At 42.6% G+C, this 18,529-nt stretch overlaps 1 protein-coding gene and 1 long non-coding RNA gene across 3 annotated transcripts in view; one reads left to right on the top strand and one right to left on the bottom strand.

The window, feature by feature from the left end:
- TGFBR3 (transforming growth factor beta receptor 3) overlaps window positions 1-14,180 on the top strand; it is a 142,279-nt gene extending 128,099 nt beyond the window's left edge. Inside the window, exons 15-18 of one of the 2 annotated variants that reach the window (XR_014512318.1) lie at window positions 2,999-3,040; window positions 5,662-5,769; window positions 8,601-12,238; window positions 12,377-14,180. Coding sequence is in view for 1 of the 2 variants with exons in the window: in XM_083444870.1 (XP_083300996.1) it covers window positions 2,999-3,040; window positions 5,662-5,769; window positions 8,601-8,719 (269 nt within the window). In the remaining variant the exon portion in view is untranslated. Of the gene's footprint in view, window positions 1-2,998; window positions 3,041-5,661; window positions 5,770-8,600 lie in introns of both variants that reach the window. The other variant, XM_083444870.1, reaches the window with a different exon arrangement.
- Window positions 4,163-7,648, bottom strand: LOC310679605. Its single transcript, XR_014512384.1, has 2 exons — window positions 5,848-7,648; window positions 4,163-4,378 (listed from the first exon to the last, which is right to left on the bottom strand). It is a non-coding gene; the product is annotated as an uncharacterized lncRNA (long non-coding RNA).
- Window positions 14,181-18,529: the final 4,349 nt, after the last annotated feature.

Here is an 18,529-nt window from a genome sequence, read left to right as displayed (position 1 = left end):
TCTGAAAAACTGGAGGAGCCATAGATTAGTATTAGTCTTAAAAATATCCCAAGTGTGATTGTTTACTGGCATGTATGGGGTATTAGGGGAGGGGTAGTACATCTGATGGGGGACACGTCATGCTTCTTCAGGGATAGTTTATCCACCTTTTGTCCCCATTCTGCACTCAGCTCTTACCTGTGGCTCCTAGAAACTGTCAGCATGCAACCCCATTGTATTCCATGTTTACACTATGGCAGTGCTTGAATGTGGAACGTGATGGACAGGGAAGGCAGCTATAAATAGATTTTATTTTTTTAGACATTGAAAAGAGGAAGACAGGTCAGAAATGTAGGGGTACAAATTGCATGTGTTTGCAAAAATCAATGTCAATTCTTTGTACAGTAAACGGTGGAGAAATAACCATTAACAGTACAGTGGTACCTCGGGTTACATACGCTTCAGGTTATAGACTCCGCTAACCCAGAAATAGTACCTTGGGTTAAGGACTTTGCTTCAGGATGAGAACAGAAATTGCGCAGCGGCAGCGAGAGGCCCCATTAGCTAAAGTGGTGCGTCAGGTTAAGAACAGTTTCAGGTTAAGAACGGACCTCTGGAACGAATTAAGTACTTAACCCGAGGTACCACTGTATAGTCCTCTGTGCAAAATATCCTTTCCTTGGTCCCCTTTGACAACAGCAGCAACAGGGATGCATATTTAAACTTATTTTTAAGACCTCTCAGTAAGCATCAGCCTTGCCTGCTCTTGTTTAGTGTTCACATGGCAGTTTAATTAGAGGGTTTCAGTGGTTTCGCTTAGAGATCAAAATCTTTCACTTGCATGCTAGGGCTGTTTGAAATTCTGGAATGCTTTCCAGGGAGATTTAAAAGCCGAGGATCAGCACTCCTTTAACCTCAGTCCTGCCGAGCGTGCTTTTTGGACGTTTCGGCACTTCATGGGACACTATAGAGCATTGCTTGGGGGACTTTGAGGAGCAACTGTTTCTGTTTAGCAGCATGAGGCTGCACTGAGTCTTGCAGCTTTTTCTTTTCTTTTGGTCTTAACGCAAATGAATCCAACTGAGGATAATGCCAAAATATTTGATCTCCAAACAGTAGAATTAAAAATGCATGGCTGTTTAAGTCTTTCTAGGCCTGCTCTGCAGTCTTCCATTGATTTCAATAACTGGAACAATCCACTTGGGGATGGATAGTAACTTGGGTGGCAATTCTGACTCGCTAAGGAATCTAGTGCTGGGCTTTTTCAGTTCCTTGCTATTTTTAAATGTATTTTGCAACTAGATAAGAAGACAATAGCGTGGTACAGAACATGGTGCACAGAGGTCAGGCTGGATTAATTGTGAAATGTTTGGTGGAATGAGTCCTGGAATTTTTCAGCTGTCCAGTGTGGTGGGCAATAGCGTATGGATAATGTTTCTTCTCTATCCTGAATCAAAGCATCCTTTCTTGGGGTTAACTGCCCTTGTAAACGAACAGCAAGCCTTGGGAAACGAATGGTAGTAGGTCTGCAAAACTCCTAAACAAGAGCATTTACATCTCCAAGAAGTTGATTATCATCTACTTTGATGCAAAGCAGGCCAGCTATTGTGTGTAGTGTTGTACTGTATTATTGGATCCATTCCTGTTAGATCTGCACCAGAAGCCAGGCTTGAAGGCTCTGTAGCCAGGGAGTCGGAACAGAACGTCCAGTTCAGGATGTCTGCAGTCCCCTCCGCAAGTCACGCACGTGACACCCATTAGTACTGATGGGGTGGTATGTCGCATGTCTGGGAGAAAACAAACCCTGCCAGGTTTTGTTCTACAATGCTGTTTGCTGCAGGCTCAGCTCACTGCCTTGTGGAACCAGATCCCAATGGAATTCGTCAAGCAGTTTGGTCCCTCTGACATAGAGCTGGCCCATGGCTTTCTTTTAACCATCCACTTTTCCTGCATCCTAGTATTTCTCATTCCACACTGCAGCGGTGAACACATGTGAGATGATACGGGATGTTAGCAAATAATTTTGTGATGCAAGTGTAATTAAATAATCACATTGCAGCGGAGCAAAAACAGTGCAGGAATTTTGATAAATTGGCACCTCTCGTAGGTGGAAAATGAAAGACAGCTGTCGCTGTGATGATCACCTATTGAACAGTTTCCATAATACAAGGAACAACAATAATTCCCTTAATACAAGGGAAGCTCCTTTCCTTTAAGCGTGAGAATTTTCAATCATTTCAGTCATTTTCAATCACTTCCTTGCTTATCCACATAAATGCTGAATTCACTCCTTAAAAAACAAAATTAAAAGTCTGCCAAGTCTAATATATGCAAGGCTACCTTGTCTCCTACTGCATTCTTTCCACATTAAGGATTCCTTCTCTTTGAAGCATGTTCAGTTGCACTCCCCAGGATTGACAAAACAGCTCATGTTCAGGGTTTTGTATTTTTTTTTAATAGGACAAATAAGTTTAGGCCATCACAAGGTTTATTTGAAAAGTTGTAGGATCACAGTGAGCAGGGAGGTGGCGCTGCAAGGAATGATGTGTCCCATTGTTCTTCACAAATCTTCTCACCCTTATTCTCCAAAGATAAACAGTATTGTGTGGGTCGGCCATTATGTAATAGGTATGGATTGCCGCCCGAAGCCTGTTCTGCTTAGAAAGAGCAAGGTGCATGAGGCTCCTGCTCCTGCACACAGGAAATGAATAAGATGGTGGTCCCAAATCCATCATCAACTGGAAGGAGAGGCAAGCGAAAGGGGATGAAGAGCTGTTGCAGGAGAAAACCAATAGCAGCTGGGTGGAGGTGCTTTCACACCACCTGCTAAACCTATGTAACACTGCTGTATGCGCGTTTTGAGAGGGAACTTGGTTTTCCCCCTGTACACTGTAATCCAGGCTGAATCAGTTCTGACGGTTTCATAATATATTGCAGACTCTGCATTGGAATTGCTGATGTAGTGTATAAAATTTGCTGAAGCGAGGATCATTCATCTCTCTCTCTCTTTTTTTAACAGATAAACCTCCTTCTTACTCGAAACCTCCTGAAGGATTAGCACGTAAGTTAAACATGCCTCTCTCTTCTCCAGCAATACACCAGAGCGTTCTGGTGGTAAAGTGTCGAACTGCTAATCAACCGAAATCTTTGACTTGATAAGGCGTTCATTTGCATTTTAAAGGACCTAGAATCAAATGTAATTACTTGTGTGTCTGTATTAATCTATCACCGGAGAGGGATCCCACTGGTGTTTAGTCCTGAAACTATTCACAGCAGAGGCAGAGCAAGGAGTTTTTATGGAACATAGTACTTCTGCAGAAAGCCATTCTGGAGAGGTAGCAAGTGTGTTAGGTTTGGAAACAGTGGACTTGGGTTCAAATCTCCATTCAACCATGAGCTTCACTTTGTGGCATTGGATCACACAGAGTTGTTCCGAAACTAAGGGCCTAACTACTTATTACATTACAGAACTTCTTCCCTCCCGGGAAGTCACTCAGAGAGAGAGATAGAATTTTTAAACAGAGAAGGAGCAGTTACTATGGTATTTTGGGGGGTTGTTTGTTTTTTTACTCCAAAGTGGCTTTTCCTAAAGAGAGATGAAAGGAGGGAGGGCTGGATATTGAGGTTCAGTTATGCATCTGTAACATGTAGATGGGCCCTTACAAGCTACTCTGGATTCCTTGGGAAATCAATGAGATATAAATGCAGGCAACAAGCAAATAGAATCCAGAGTAGTGCAGAAAGGAGCTTATATAACAGGATTCAGCAACTGGCCTGAATCCAGTTCTCCAAGGCAAGTGCATGGAACCTGTCCTTGGACTTCTACTCCCATCAACTACAGCCACCATGGGAAACAGTCAGGGATGATGGGAATTGTAGTCCAACAACATCTGGAAGGCCACAGGTTCCCCATTCCTGCTCTGAGAGGTGCTGCTTTATGCTCAGGTGCGTATGCACACACACACCAGTTTAGATGTGGACATTTGTGGCATTTGAGGGCACAGAATTGTCTGTCTGGCATCTTTGGTGGCACAGAAACTCCTACGTTAGAGTGGCCAACGAGGGAAGCTAGTTGCAAACTTAAAAGCTCTAAGGCCTCTGGTTTCTTGATTAGCTCCAGATGTAGTAGTTAACATATTTTGCCACTGAGCCCTTAGTCCCTAGAAATAATACATAATAAAACTGAGTCTTAAAAGAAATTAATTAGGATTGCATCATGTACATGTGTCTGTATGAAAGAAGCAAAAGATCAGGATGAGTGGAAGTTGCTGGTGTTTTCTAGCATGTGTTCAGAGCGATGCATTCAGGGACCAGATGCACTCTCTTACAAACTGCCCTGCCTCGCCTGTTGGGAAAGCTCAATATTATGGGCTGGAACTGATTTCCATGATGAAAACATCTGCCAAAAGTGGAAAAAAACACAATTGTTTCTATTTATGCATTTGCTGACTTTCAAGCTGGCACCGCCTCCCAGCTTAACAGCCTTTCCGCTCCCCACCTAATCGAGTGAAGATGCTGGGGAGCAAAATTGGCAGGGCACTAGTTTAATTATTTTTATTTTTAAATCCCTCCCTATCCCAAAGGCACATACTTGAAGGATATGAGAATTTAAAAATAAGTCTGCTAACATTAGAAAATAAGTTATTTTAGTCCTACAAACTGAAAACAAGCGGAAGCTAGCAGGAAATGTAGTGGGCCTACAACTTGAGCTGGCTTTAGGTGGCTCAGGGCCACATTTTGGACCGCATCTAACTTCCACGCTTTGTTCCCATGGCTCATGCACCTTTGTCACGCTGCCAGATGTGCTGAGTTCTGGAGGTTAGTCTTTCCTTCAAGTTGGCATTGGGTCCAGAAATACTGGTGCACTCTTGAAGTGCAATGCAGTGGCTCTTTTCAGCAGGCAGTTGGGGTTGGCAGACAAATCCTATCTGCTCTCAGAGTGGCCTACTAGCAGTTTCCCCTGCAGTACAGTGATACCTCGGGTTACATACGCTTCAGGTTACAGACTCCGCTAACCAAGAAATATTACCTTGGGTTAAGAACTTTGCTTCAGGATGAGAACAGAAATTGTGCTCCGGCAGTGCGGCGGCAGCAGGAGGCCCCATTAGCTAAAGTGGTGCTTCAGGTTAAGGACTGTTTCAGGTTGAGAACAGACCTCCAGAAGGAATTAAGTTCTTAACCTGAGGTACCACTGTACTGTATTTGGTGCTATTTTTCTGGAAAAAAAGATGCCAGAACTCACCACAAACACCTCCCTTGTTCTCTTAGAACGGCCACGGAACCCACCTGAGAGGTGCCGGAACTGAGTTCCAGAGAGGAGTGGCCGAAAATAAGCCTTGACTATGTTGATTTATAAAAAATATTTGTATGCCACTATTCAGTTAAGAAAAAGAATAGTTGCTGTTTACCATACATAGGGAGAGGCCCAAAGGCAGGTGGGCATGAAAGGAGGCACAGGGTCTGTTTTTAGCAAAGGAAGGAGGAGGAGAATAAATTTGAGTTTCCAGTTGATGGGCTCATGGGCTACTAACTGCTGAGCACTGATAATCAAAATGCATAGGGAAGCACACTCACACTTTTTGTTTAGAATGCTCTCTCGCTCTCTAATTCTTTTTTTAAAAAAAGCATTCTAAATAGAAGTACCTCTTGATTTACTTAATTTGTTTTCTCCATTTTTCACAGCTGTCTTCCATGGCCTGGACACTTTGACAGTCGTGGGCATTGCCTTTGCAGCCTTCGTTATTGGAGCGCTGCTGACAGGAGCACTGTGGTTTATCTATTCTCACACAGGTGAGCATGAAAATTCTCACACACACACAAACACACACGCAGATTGCATAATAACATAATACGTTGACTGTGGGTCACCTGCTGGTAGCAGCCAAATGGAAGCATGTTGAGTCAGATTGGATCCTTAAAGTCTGGCATCTACCAATCATAAATAAACTGCCACAACAAATACCAGCCCAGCAGAGGATTAAAAAAAGCTGAGGAGCAGTGGCATAGCCTGGGTTGCCAGTACCCAGGCCCACACGGAGGAGGGAAATGTATGGAGTACACATGTGCCTTCAGCTGCCTAAGGCATCCACGTCACCCAAGAGATCACAGCCACAGAGATAAGAAAACAAGAGTCATTCTGTTGTCTGGAGAGGTCACTTCTTGGTTTACACAGAGAAGCCATTTTCAACGGAGCCCAGTGACGGAAGTGTGCATTGAGGCAGCACCAAGTGCAGGAATTTTGTACCCCTAACAAATTTTGCACTCAGGCCAACCCCACCTTCCCCCCCATGCTACGCTACTGGTGGCCCGCAACTATGTTTTTGGTTTGGACAAGGCTAAATAAGAATGAAACTATTTATGTTTGAACTGAATCTGTAAGAGGAATGGGTTTCTATTTGACTTTTCTGTATTGCTTTTATTTTAAGTGTGAGCAGCAGGGAGGAAAGACTTGCAATTGGGTTTTATTTTAGTTGTGTGCCTTGCGTGATTTGTATATTTTGGATCTTTAACTGTTTTATAAAACTAATAAAAATCTAAGTTTAGCAGCGGGAAAGGGTATTAAATCAAAGCAGGTCCTGTTGAGCCAAGCATGGCAAGGGAGGGCTTGCTTTGTACTCTGAAAACTGAGGATCTGTTTGAATGAACAGAGGTGACAGAGGGAGACTAAAACGTGTAGCGAACATTCATTGTGAAGCTATAATTTAAAACAAAGGGGAGAACAATAATTATAACCATGCCCCAGGGGTCTATCCAGTTCCTCCTCTTGAATAGCTTTGGTGGAGTGGCAAAGGAAGTATTGTCAGAAAGCTGAAAAGAAGTGGAAGCTAATAAAGAGGGGCACCCGCAACTTTCCCCTAGGAGATTCTCTCAAATGCCATCCACCTTCAGAATTGGTTTAGGGGCTGTTGTTACAGCAACCGCCAGCAGACCTATTAGTTCTGTATGTTTGAAAATCCCAAGCTCCCAATGGCAACCAGGGAATGAGGCATGTGCCAAAGGAAAGAGAGGAAGGCAAAGCTGACAGAGAATAGGGGAAAAGGGATTGTCAAACCCACTCATTCAAATTCGACCCATTTTCCCAGCCACATTTTCCATTTCCCACCAGTTGGTGGGCACCTCACTAGCCGGTGTAGATTTATGGCTGCTAGGCTCATTCCTTGTACTGGTCTGAATGGACGGAGGCCGAGGTGCTGCAGTTGGAGGCCGTGGAAATAATGTTCGTTCCACAAGCAGAGAAAAACTGAGTTCTCTCCCCCACCCCGCTTTGGAAGAGGAGGAGGATGGAGAAACGATTTAATCTCCAGCAGAGATTGGTGCCACCGAGACAAGAGGGCATAACCCCATACTTGAAAGGGGGAAATGCATCTGTGGAAAGCTGTCCGGAGAAAGGAGGAAAGGAAGAGGCGAAAGGGAGGGAAGGGGAAGAAAAAAACGAGACGATATATTTTTGGCATTCAGACTTTGACAGCTGTGCATGCCTTTTCCCCTGAAGACGAAAAGGTATTCATTCTGCACAAAGTTAAAACAAAATGTATACAGATCATATCTGGTGCGCTGTGGTTGCTGCACAGCTCTGTGTAATAGTGGAATGGGTGACAGCAAAACTGTAATAGGACCCAGCAGCTGGGAATATAGGCCAGTTTTGCAGTTTGCAGAGCACTTTCCTGGCAGAGGCTTGCAGGGGCCCTATTAAGGGAATGGAAGCAACTGTATTTTCTGTGTTTAATATGGAAATAGGGTGGCTTCCCCCCCCCCCCCGCCCCAGCCGGCACTCAGTGTTCCTAATTTTTAGTGCCGGGAAGCTCCCCACCCCCAGCTTCCCTAAACATGGCTTTTCACTTACAGAGATGGCTTTTGCAATGTAAGGGGAAGGACCTACAGTTAGATAAAGTACATACAGGATAAAGTGACCCATTCAAGTGAGGAACTTGAGAAAAATCCCAAAATGTGGCATGAACCAGTGATTTCATAGAGGGCTTTCTGCTAAAAGGCACAGCAGTACATTATGCTACAAAAAAGCATCAGACTAAATTCTAATCTGCATTGCAGGAAATGTAGGTGTTTTATGGATTCACACCAACAAAACTTAACACATTTAAATAAGTGTTTTGGCATATCCACCTCCCACAAGATCATTCCTAATCTCGTCCCTCAAATAAGTGTTTCACGAGAAAGATGAGGCCCTTCACATATCTCCAGTCAGACTCCTGAGATTTTTCCCTATTTCTGCTCCTTGCTATCCCATCCCTTCCGGAGGCCTCTTGTGGAAATAAGTCACAGTTTTTTATTTTACTCAATTTGGGGGAAAGGGTCACTGCGATATAGTGCAGCAAACAGAAACTTGAAAAGTCTGTACTTGCTTTTGCATTGTTGAGCTTTGGGGCAGTCCTATATTCTTAACACAGGGCTGTTGCGAGGACAAAATGGATGCTGTCTTTGAGCTCCTTAAAACAATAGCAGGATATGAATGATATGCACATATATAAATTGGAATCGCAAAATTGTAGAATTGGAAAGAACCTCGAGGGTCATCCAGCCCAACTGTGATGGCAAGAAGATTGTGGAGATGTTCCTTGTAAGACCAAACTCTTTCTCCCTCCCCTCCTGTTTGTTTCCTCCAGGAGAACCGGCAGCAAGGCAGCCGGTCCCCACATCCCCGCCGGCCTCTGAAAACAGCAGCGCAGCCCATAGTATCGGCAGCACACAAAGCACCCCCTGTTCCAGCAGCAGCGCAGCCTAACCCAGGGGACGTGATGCAAGGCCCCGGAACCACGTAGGGGAGCAGAGGTTGCCGTTCGCTTCGAAAGGATTGGTTTGGATTCTTTGGCAGAACGAGGAAGGATTTCCTTCGTGGTCCTCGAACTGCTTGCAGCATGCTCTAGGCTCACACACGACAAAGCTACTATTTGCAGGCAGCTGTGGATTGCGCAGAAAACATCCGCAGGCTCTCGACGTGAGACACTAGCCGGTTCCCCCGCCATAAACGCTGCGTTGTCTTTACAGAATCATAAGCACTAGGTTCCGCAAACGTCAAGGAGACACGAGGTGTGTCTGTAAAGGGATTTCAGTCTCATAAGCTGGGGGGAAAGGTTTTGTTTTCCGTCTCGTTTGATCCGGGGATTCCATCTCACCAGAACGAGAAAGCTTCCAGCACAGAGGATTACCCGTTGCCATTATTGCAATATATACATCTTGATCATTTCTGTGGTTTTTGAGCTTAACTCAGTGCTGCGTTTTGCCCACCCTTATCTTGTCTGCCACATCAGGGATTTGCCTTTGCCAACCATTAGCAAACAGAAACGAATGTTTCCATACATAACATGGCGTGTGGGACATGTGTTGATTTGATATTCCTGATGACTTCCGTATACGTCTGTTTATCCATCCCAAAGCCTGCTTGGAAGCATAATGCAACACTTAGTGCCATTTCAGTTTCTTAATTTATTTTTTATTAATTGGAGCTACCAACCTTTGCACAGGACTTAGCCCAAAAGTCTTTTACAGTACAATGTCTGCCGCCTGCTACAAGTAGGCCAGCAATTTGCATACAATTTGCATACAATTTGCATGCAGAGCCACATGGCGCCAATGCACACGTGCAGCTTCTGCACGTACAACAGCTTTTCTTTTCACTGCAGCACCAGGCACTGCTTCCTACAAGGATTTCCATTGTGTGTGCATAACCTTCCCTGAAATTATGGTGAATGAGGGGTACCTGTATATGCCCCAAGCGCTGTGTCCATACTGAAAAACCCATGAGGCTGTAACTTGGGATTATTGCAAGTAATATTAAAACCACATGTGAATGATGAGCACATGTGTGCTCCAAGGTGCGATTGGTTATGGACCAGTTTTGAACCTTTGGCCCCTGAATATACTTCTGCAAATGTGGTCATTGCCAAAATTCAGGAAAATATAGAAAATATAGTCCTACTTGTTGTAGGACTAAGCCTTTTGGGGTTTTTTGATTCACAGTGATCTAGAAGCATGTTTTTAGACCTGCCAATGAGTGCAAGTGTTTCTAGTTGTGATGTGGAGACAACTATAGCTCTGTGTTTTGGGACTGGTCCACAAAATATACATAGATATCATTGTCTTTTTTTGCTGTATATAATCTACAATTAGCTTACTGTTATCGAAAATTCTTAGGTCAGAACTTCATTCTTTGCTTCTTCTAAGTTTTCCAAAATTTTGTGGTGATTTTTTTTTAAGCGTCAAGAGGAGAAAACTATCGAGCTAATTGTTCTGTATGACTCACCATGAATAGGAATGGAAGGGTTGCTTAAAAGCCCCTTTATGGTTTGTATCCAGTTGCTTGTTAGTCATCGCAACGTTGCAATTGGATATCTCCCAAAGTAGCGTTTGGAATGCAAAAAAGAGCAAGCCGGTACTAATTTTCATAATATTTTTTATAACTCTCGCCTCCCGCTAGCCTTAAAGTACCTCCCAGATGAAAACCAAAGGTTGCAAATTGAAACTGTAGGAATATTGAGTTGTCATTTTGTGAGCTGAAACAGAGTCTCCTGAATCTTCCTCCTTGAAAACAAAATGAGATTTTCTCCTTTTAACAGTTCATATAACCGTCAATGGATATGGCTTTTTTGTTTTGTTTGGCCTTGCTGTAGCAGGAGGCACAGCAGGGCTTTTCTGAAGCAGGTCTGATCTCTCCCCTTGCTTCCAGGGGACCAGGGCCCATCTGAGAGGTGGCAGAACGCCATTGTGGCACGTTCCAGCTGGTGGGGAAAAACCCTGCCTAGATATAACACAGGGCCAGTTCCTCTGTTGCCCTTAACCCGAACCACCCTTTTAGCCTATTGGGTTTTACACTGGCAAAGGTGACCAAACTTCACAGGGGCTGGTGAACCGACAGATAAAAAGGCTCTTGGCCTATTCGGAATATATCGAAAATAAATAAATTTGAACTTACTTAATTCACATTCTCCAAAGTGTTTGCGGGGTTGGATGAGTGGGAGGTATCTGGATAAGCAGTATGCTACCTGTGTATTTAAAAAGAATGCGCTTTGCCTAACCTTCAGCTGAATGTATTAGATAATCATATTCTACGTATGAAAACCTTTAAAATGTCTTCAAAGAAGACTAGAGTCTTTTAAGTCCATCATAGCTATATTTTACTACATTAAATGTGGGCATAAATATAAATATATATAGATATATATTTAAATATAAGTGGCTTTATATAAGATGTTTAATTTCAGTTACTGTGAATTCTACGGTTTTATACACTCTTTCTCTGCCCTCTTCTAACCCTTCTCCCCCCCCCCCAAGATTTTATTAAAACCAGAGATATTATTGGAAGTATTATAAACTTGGTTGTTGGAATGAAAGGTTACATTTTTGTGTAAAATAATTAAATGTATATTTTTGAGAGAAAGAGATGCTGCATTATCAATATTTCTATCAAAATTGAGTCTGAAAACCTGGATCTATATTTACAGACATACAAAACCAAAACAGACAATATTTACAAGCAGAGAAATGACATTTTTCTAGGCTTATGTTCAAGATTATAATTAATTCATTGACCGCGATGCACTTAATTGTGAATGCTTCAGAATGCTCACTTTATTATATACTGATTTTTTTTAATTATACTTACTTAAAAGGAAAGTTATGGAGCTAATGGAAAATTCCTGTTGGTTAATTGACAGTAGAGCAAATGCCAGATGCAAATGATGTCCCTACAAAATTTATGCTGTCTACGCATCCAGAGATATGCATGCACTAGGATGCATAAGCACATCTCTGGTTCCCATGGGCTGCTCCATTAGACTGGAGGAGCAAAAGGCATGTGTGCATTTCATGTGTGGTTTGGATCCATTCCTGGAAATTAAAAGGAAGTTCTTGTGAATGAGAGAATTCCATACCTGCATTGCAGCTCTGTGCTCATCACTGGTAAAAGGTGTAAACCACAAAGCCAAATTTGGTCCAAAATATTGCTGTTGTTTTCCAGGATGAGCTGTCAAGTCCTTATATTAGCAATAGTGGAGGGCTGAGTTATGCTTTTGTAATAAACCTGGCATGTACTAAGAAAGGGAATTTATGAACAGATATCTTTGCCATAAGAGAGAACAATGGTTTCTTCCAATGCCATTGAAGTCTATTTTTATGCTACAAATGTAAGCTCTACGTTTTGAAGTCCTTTATTATTTCCTGCAAGCTTCTTTTCATGTTGGATGTTGTTTTCATTTCATGTTGTATAGTAGTGTTTTTGAGAACTTTGCATTGTCTCACTGACAAAGTGTTAAACCAGGCACCCCCAAACTCGGCCCTCCAGCTGTTTTGGGACTACAGTTCCCATCATCCCTGACCACTGGTCCTGTTAGCTAGGGATGATGGGAGTTGTAGTCCCAAAACAGCTGGAGGGCCAAGCTTGGAGGTGCGTGTGTTAAACTGTGTAAGTGGCCAGCCTGCACCTCGGTGTGTTCAGTGTGCCCGAAAGGAAATTTCTTCCATTTTGAGTTTCACATTTCAGAATGATTTTGGAAGTTCAAGCATATCATAGCTTCTGGGTCACCTCTAACTACAGGGTTTAGAATTCAAAGTAATTATGAGGTTAGTGAGGCTGGACTTTCCTTTGCAGAAGCCATACTGTTTCTTCTTTGACAAAGCTTGTTCTTCAGTATATCCAACAAACTTAATGTTAATATCATCTTCTAACAGTTTACTTGTCTAGGGAGACAGGTCTCCGATTTCCTGGTTTCTCCCTCCCTGTTTCCTTTTTTAAATTGCTCTTGCGTCGGCTACCTTCCAGTTTTGAAGGCTGGTTTTAATAGGCTGCATATTTTTGTTGAAAGTTCGGACATTTCACATTTGAATTCTTTACAGACTATCAGGTGAATGCCCGGCCAATTTGTTAATTTGGAATTTGTCAGATAGCTTTAAGACATCAGCTTTAGTTACCACCATTTGCCATTGATTGCTTTTCAGGCACCCTCGATAAAAAGCAAGGCATGTGCCTCACAACACTATCCCGACCGACACAGATAGAAAGAATTCATCCTGTTTTTCGTCTCCTCCTCCTTTCATACCCTATGACATACATAGCTCATTTCCTGTTTCAGATACATTAACAGATCAAGATATTGGATTTTTTATGCTATAGCAATTAGCTCCTCATATTCCTCGTTTGCTTGCCTTATAATCAACTTGCCTTTGCACAATGCTTGCTAGACCCACTTAAGATACTAAAATTGGGAAGGCAGGATTAAGGTTTCAGGAGAAATGACTTCTCATTTGTCAAGCTGCATACACACCAGAGTACTTTGCTTGTTTTGCCCTTACAGTATCTAATCACTCACATTTGACTTTCCATATGTCTTTGCATTGAACAGCTGTTACTTTAAGGTCATGTAAAATCAACATGTCATGCATTGTGTAGGGGTGACACAGAGGGTGGATCTAGACACAGGTTTAAAATACTGTAGATAAGTTAGAAATTAAATTGTTACAACAAGAGAAGAAAAAAGCCGATGTAAAAATCCATATAAACTCATTTTTTGCTCTCTGGCGCCGTCTGATGTTGGATGTTTATAACGCATTCAAAACATATTATTGTGACGAATGTTCTGTGTATTACTTTGAAAGAGGATTGTATGTTGATCCCCCCTCCAAAAAAAAATGTTTATGATGATGTGTTCTTGTCTTTTCTATGTGCATCTACCTCATGCTTCAAAAGAAGACCCTACTGCTGATTGTGAGTGCAATCCAACAGGTATGGTGGCTTGGCATCCACCATGCATTCCAATGGGATGGGATTCCAATGGGATTCCATTGGAATGAATGGAGGAGCCACAGCAGCCGCCTGTCCCGGTTGGCACACTGTGTGTGACTAAGTGTAGATTTGTTTTAATGAGGCAACTGTTGTTCTGTTTTGTTCATCTGTCCTGGGGTGTTCATGAAGCAACTGAATCGCGATCTGGACTCTGCCATTTCCAAAACACAATACGCTTTAACTTTTTTTATATACAAGAATATAACTTTTTTTAACTGAGCGGGAGAAATATACCTGCTAAATCCCTGTGGCCAGTATGAGCACCCCATTGTCTTTGTTTCTGTAGTTTGTGTGTATCTCCAAATAAAAAAAAATCTATAACTGATAAGTTGTACAGTTTTGATAATGCCCATGCCATGTTACCTTGGATCTTCTCTGCTTAATAAAGGTATAACAATTATTAATAAAATGTGGTTTGTGTGTGTGTGTTTTTCCCTAAACAACAAACTGTTCTGAATCGTTTTGAGCTCTACCTTACTGAAAGAGGGCTATCAAATCATATGTTTTGCTTGAATGGTAATAGCGGATTTGAACACTCCATAATATGTTGGAATAGCAAGGGATAGCGGGTGGCACCATCTTCCCCTTAGTGAGTTGTGTTGAACTCCTTCTAGACCCAAAAGTGAGGTGTAATTTAGCATATCTTAGCACCGTTTGGTTAAAGACCACAGCAGCATCCCTTTACATTCCCAACAGTATTTTCTATTACTTTAAAAAAAAAAAAAAACCATTACAGTGGTACTTCGGGTTACATACGCTTCAGGTTACAGACGCTTCAGGTTACAGACTCCACTAACCCAGAAATAGTGCCTCGAGTTAAGAACTTTGCTTCAGGATGAGAACAGAAATCGTGCTCCGGCGGCGCAGCAGCAGCAGGAGGCCCCATTAGCTAAAGTGGTGCTTCAGGTTAAGAACAGTTTCAGGTTAAGAACGGACCTCCGGAACGAATTAAGTACTTAACCCGAGGTACCACTGTACAGTGCTTTCGTCTAATACTTCTGAAGCCCACAAGGGTGTCTTCATTCATGTCAAGCCAACGAGAAACCATTTGTGCTGAAACTCCTTAGGCACATCAAAACACGCTCCTAACTAGTCATCGGCAGCCTCGTGTGAAAGGCAGAGTCACTTCTGTGATTGGCTGCCATTACAGAATAATAATAATGATAATAATAATTAATAATAATAACAACAATGATGATTTATTTATTTATTTTCCGGCCATCTTGTTGGGTTTCTCCAACCACTCTGGACGGCTTCCAACAAAATATTAAAATGCAATAGTCCTTAGATATTAAAAGCTTCCCTAAACAGAATCTTCCTGTTTGAAGGAGAAGGTTGCATTAGGGTTGCCATATTTCAAAAAGGAAAAAAAAAACAGGACACCCCCCGAAAAGATAATTGTTAGAGCTTTTGGGGGGCTGGGCATTCAAGTACAGCCCAGGCAACATCAGTTTAGATGGCACTGGGACAATCTTCTGAGATCACTTTCCGCTAGCCACATGTTGCATTTAGAGTCACTCTTAAGTCACGCTGATTTCGACACAGCTTGCTTCCACATTTCGGCTCTGCGTTTAAAATGTTTAATCTAGGGCTCTTAGCAATGTGCTTTCATGCCACCACCCTGATGAATCATGGGAGTTATTTCATAATAAGTCACAGACCATTGTTTGTGAAGAGTTATAGCTCACAGAGGCACAGAAGATATATACGAAATAAGCATGGGAGGCAAAGGAGCTATTTTTTTTCCTTATTAGAACATCGTTTTCTTCTCCAAGTTGGAATTACGATAAAACATAAAGCCTGTCCTTCAATTATCTTGAAGACTTACTCATTTACGCTTTTAAGAAAGGTTGTGTCGTGCATTTAAGGAGAAAAAATATTTTAACAACCAGCTAGTTTTGTTGATTGCGTGACTCAAAATGTTATAAATTGAAACCTCAGTATATTGTGAAAAGAACGTAATTTTTAAAAGTGTCGTTTCCTGCCAGACACTTGTGAATGAAACCAACATTTTGGATAACAAAGACTATTAACTAAGTGTCAGTTGTGAGAGGAATATAGACCAGACTCTTTTCACTCTAAACAAATATATATATATAGCAGCACAGCCAAGACCAAGGCAACATACGAGGCCAATGCTTTTTTCTGATAAAACTCTAGAACAAGTCATTCCGTAATTGTACAGCTGAAATTTATGGGGACTGCTTGCTGCCTTTGTTTTTGTTCTTTATTCCCAGTGCCTTAACCTCAGAGCAGACCTTCTGAACTTATGTGCCTTTACATGGATTGCATAGTGCGCCCATGAGCAGAAACCAAATTACGTCACCCACCTGCCTAAAAAGGTCAGAGCTTACATTTCTCTTTCATGGATTTTCTCATTTAATGGAAACCATAATGGAAATCTTTGCAGCCAGTGTGGAAAAGGAGTTTAAGCCGAAGCAGCATTTTTTTCTCCTACGATGGCACAAACAAATGATTTTTGCATCTCGACTGCCCCTTATTTTGTCCACTGAGTCATTTTCTTATCACTTCGATCCATGTTGGAAAACAAACGCTTAACAGAAGGTTGGGAAAGCCTGTGAGCTGAGTTGCCATGTGATCGTTCTTGTAACTATCAAGTTCTCTGAGTATTTATATCTGAATCTTAGAGGGGAAAATTTGGATGTAGTTCTGTTTTCTTTTATAAACCTTTTGCTGGTTGCTTGTTTTCCATTATAGATTGACAACACGGTTCCAGTGACTAAGCCACACACTCCACTTTAAAAATATTGTTGAAACAAATACAAGATTCTATTTAATTAAAAAGAATAATGGATATTTTTCAGGGGTCTGGGAAACCACTCCTAATTGCTAGGCCCTAAGGATTCCTGAATGGCTAGGAGCTGCCAGTCACACACTACGGAGCTGCAATATAATCCATCCCCTTCAACATTTCTCTGATGAAAATAGGGACGGTGGCGCTGTGGGTAAAACCTCAGTGCCTAGGACTTGCTGATCGTATGGTCGGCGGTTCGAATCCCAGCGGCGGGGTGAGCTCCCGTCATTCGGTCTCAGCTCCTGCCCACCTAGCAGTTTGAAAGCACCCCTGGGTGCAAGTAGATAAATAGGGACCGCTTACCAGCGGGAAGGTAAACGGCATTCCGTGTGCTGCGCTTGCTCGCCAGTTGCAGCTTCGTCACGCTGACCACGTGACCCGGAAGTGTCTGCGGACAGCGCTGGCTCCCGGCCTCTAGAGTGAGATGAGTGCACAACCCTAGAGTCTGTCAAGACTGGCCTGTACGGGCAGGGGTACCTTTACCTTTACCTTTACCTTTAAGGAAAAGTGGGACATTCTGGGATCAAATCAGAAACCAGGATGGCTTCTGTAAATCCGGGACTGCCCCTGGAAAATAGGGGCACTTGGAGGCTCTGGAAGAGTCTAGGCCTTCATAAAACCATATTTTCTATCATGTGCAATTTTCAGCATTCCAGGTGGAATCTTGTTGAAGCTTACTCGGGAGTAAATCTACATGTCAAAACTTCTCGAAAGGGTTTGCACAGAACCAAGAAGAGTGTTGGGTGTCAAAAAGCCTCAAAGAGAGAGTGGGGGGAGGAAACCAGAGGGTCTTGGTTGATCTTATGGAAATGCAGTCTTTTAATGATCCTGTGTCTAAATAAATCAAATTCAAAACCTGACCTCAGATAGACAGTTGCTGCACACGACACATGACAAACAATTTGCTTTTAATGGAAGGGATGCTGATTCTCCCTTTGGTCACAAAGTCACAATACTTTTTCGGATTCCTTTGTATTCAAATAATATATTCACCTACCTTTTCTGCCCTTTACAAATAAATGTGTTGAGGTGTTTGTGTGTGTATGCAAAGCCAGAAAATCAAGACTCCAAGTTCCTTGGAGAGGGCTGTCTATTCCAGGGGGCAACTCATGGGGTTGCCACATTTCAAAAAGTAAAAACCAGGAGCTTTATTTGAGCTTTCTTTTTAGGAAAGCCACCAAAACTGCTTTTTTAAGACAACCTGCAATGTTTTTGAGCTCCCCCCCCCCTTTACCGGGTAATGTCTGGACATATGGCAGCCCTATTAAAGGCAATCTAAGTGAGAGTAAGTACTTGGTGAAGGAAAGAGTGACATGGGCTTTCTATTGGCAGGGGGTGGAATGGGTTGGCACCCTGACAGTTCATGCCTACTAGAACAGATGTTAGGAGACAGCGATTTCCATCCCTTCCTGTGTTCATCTCAAACTATTCTGCTGTAAGGGGAATGGGTGGTGCTGTGGTCTAAACCACTGAGCCTCTTGGACTTGTCGATCAGAAGGTCAGCGGTTCAAATCCATGCAATAGGGTGAGCTCCTGGTGTTCTGTCCCAGCTCCTGCCAACCCAGCAGTTTGAAAGCACACCAGCGCAAGTAGAGAAATAGGTACCGCTGCGACAGGAAGGTAAACGGCATTTCTGTGCGCTCTGGTACTCGTCACGGTGTCCTGTTGCACCAGAAGCGGTTTAGTCATGCTGGCCACATGACCCAGAAAGCTGTCTGTGGACAAACGCCGGCTCCCTCGGCCTGAAAGTGACATGAGCGCCGCAGCCCCTTAGTCGCCTTTGACTGGACTTAACCATCCAGGGGTCCTTTACCTTTATTTTATTTATTTTTTTACCTTATTCTGCTGGAGTTCGGCTTCTGCTAAAACCCACATTCTTGGTATTGCTATTGTCTGTGGCTAAAAGCAATCTAATTCCAACAGGAGAGAAATGTAAAAAAAAA

The sequence above is a fragment of the Podarcis tiliguerta genome (genome assembly GCF_965153285.1).
Source record: "Podarcis tiliguerta genome assembly, chromosome: 6".
In the NCBI taxonomy this organism is placed as follows: domain Eukaryota; kingdom Metazoa; phylum Chordata; class Lepidosauria; order Squamata; family Lacertidae; genus Podarcis; species Podarcis tiliguerta.
The sequence above is the reverse complement of the archived record's forward strand: the minus strand, read 5'-3'. Positions and strand labels throughout refer to the sequence as shown.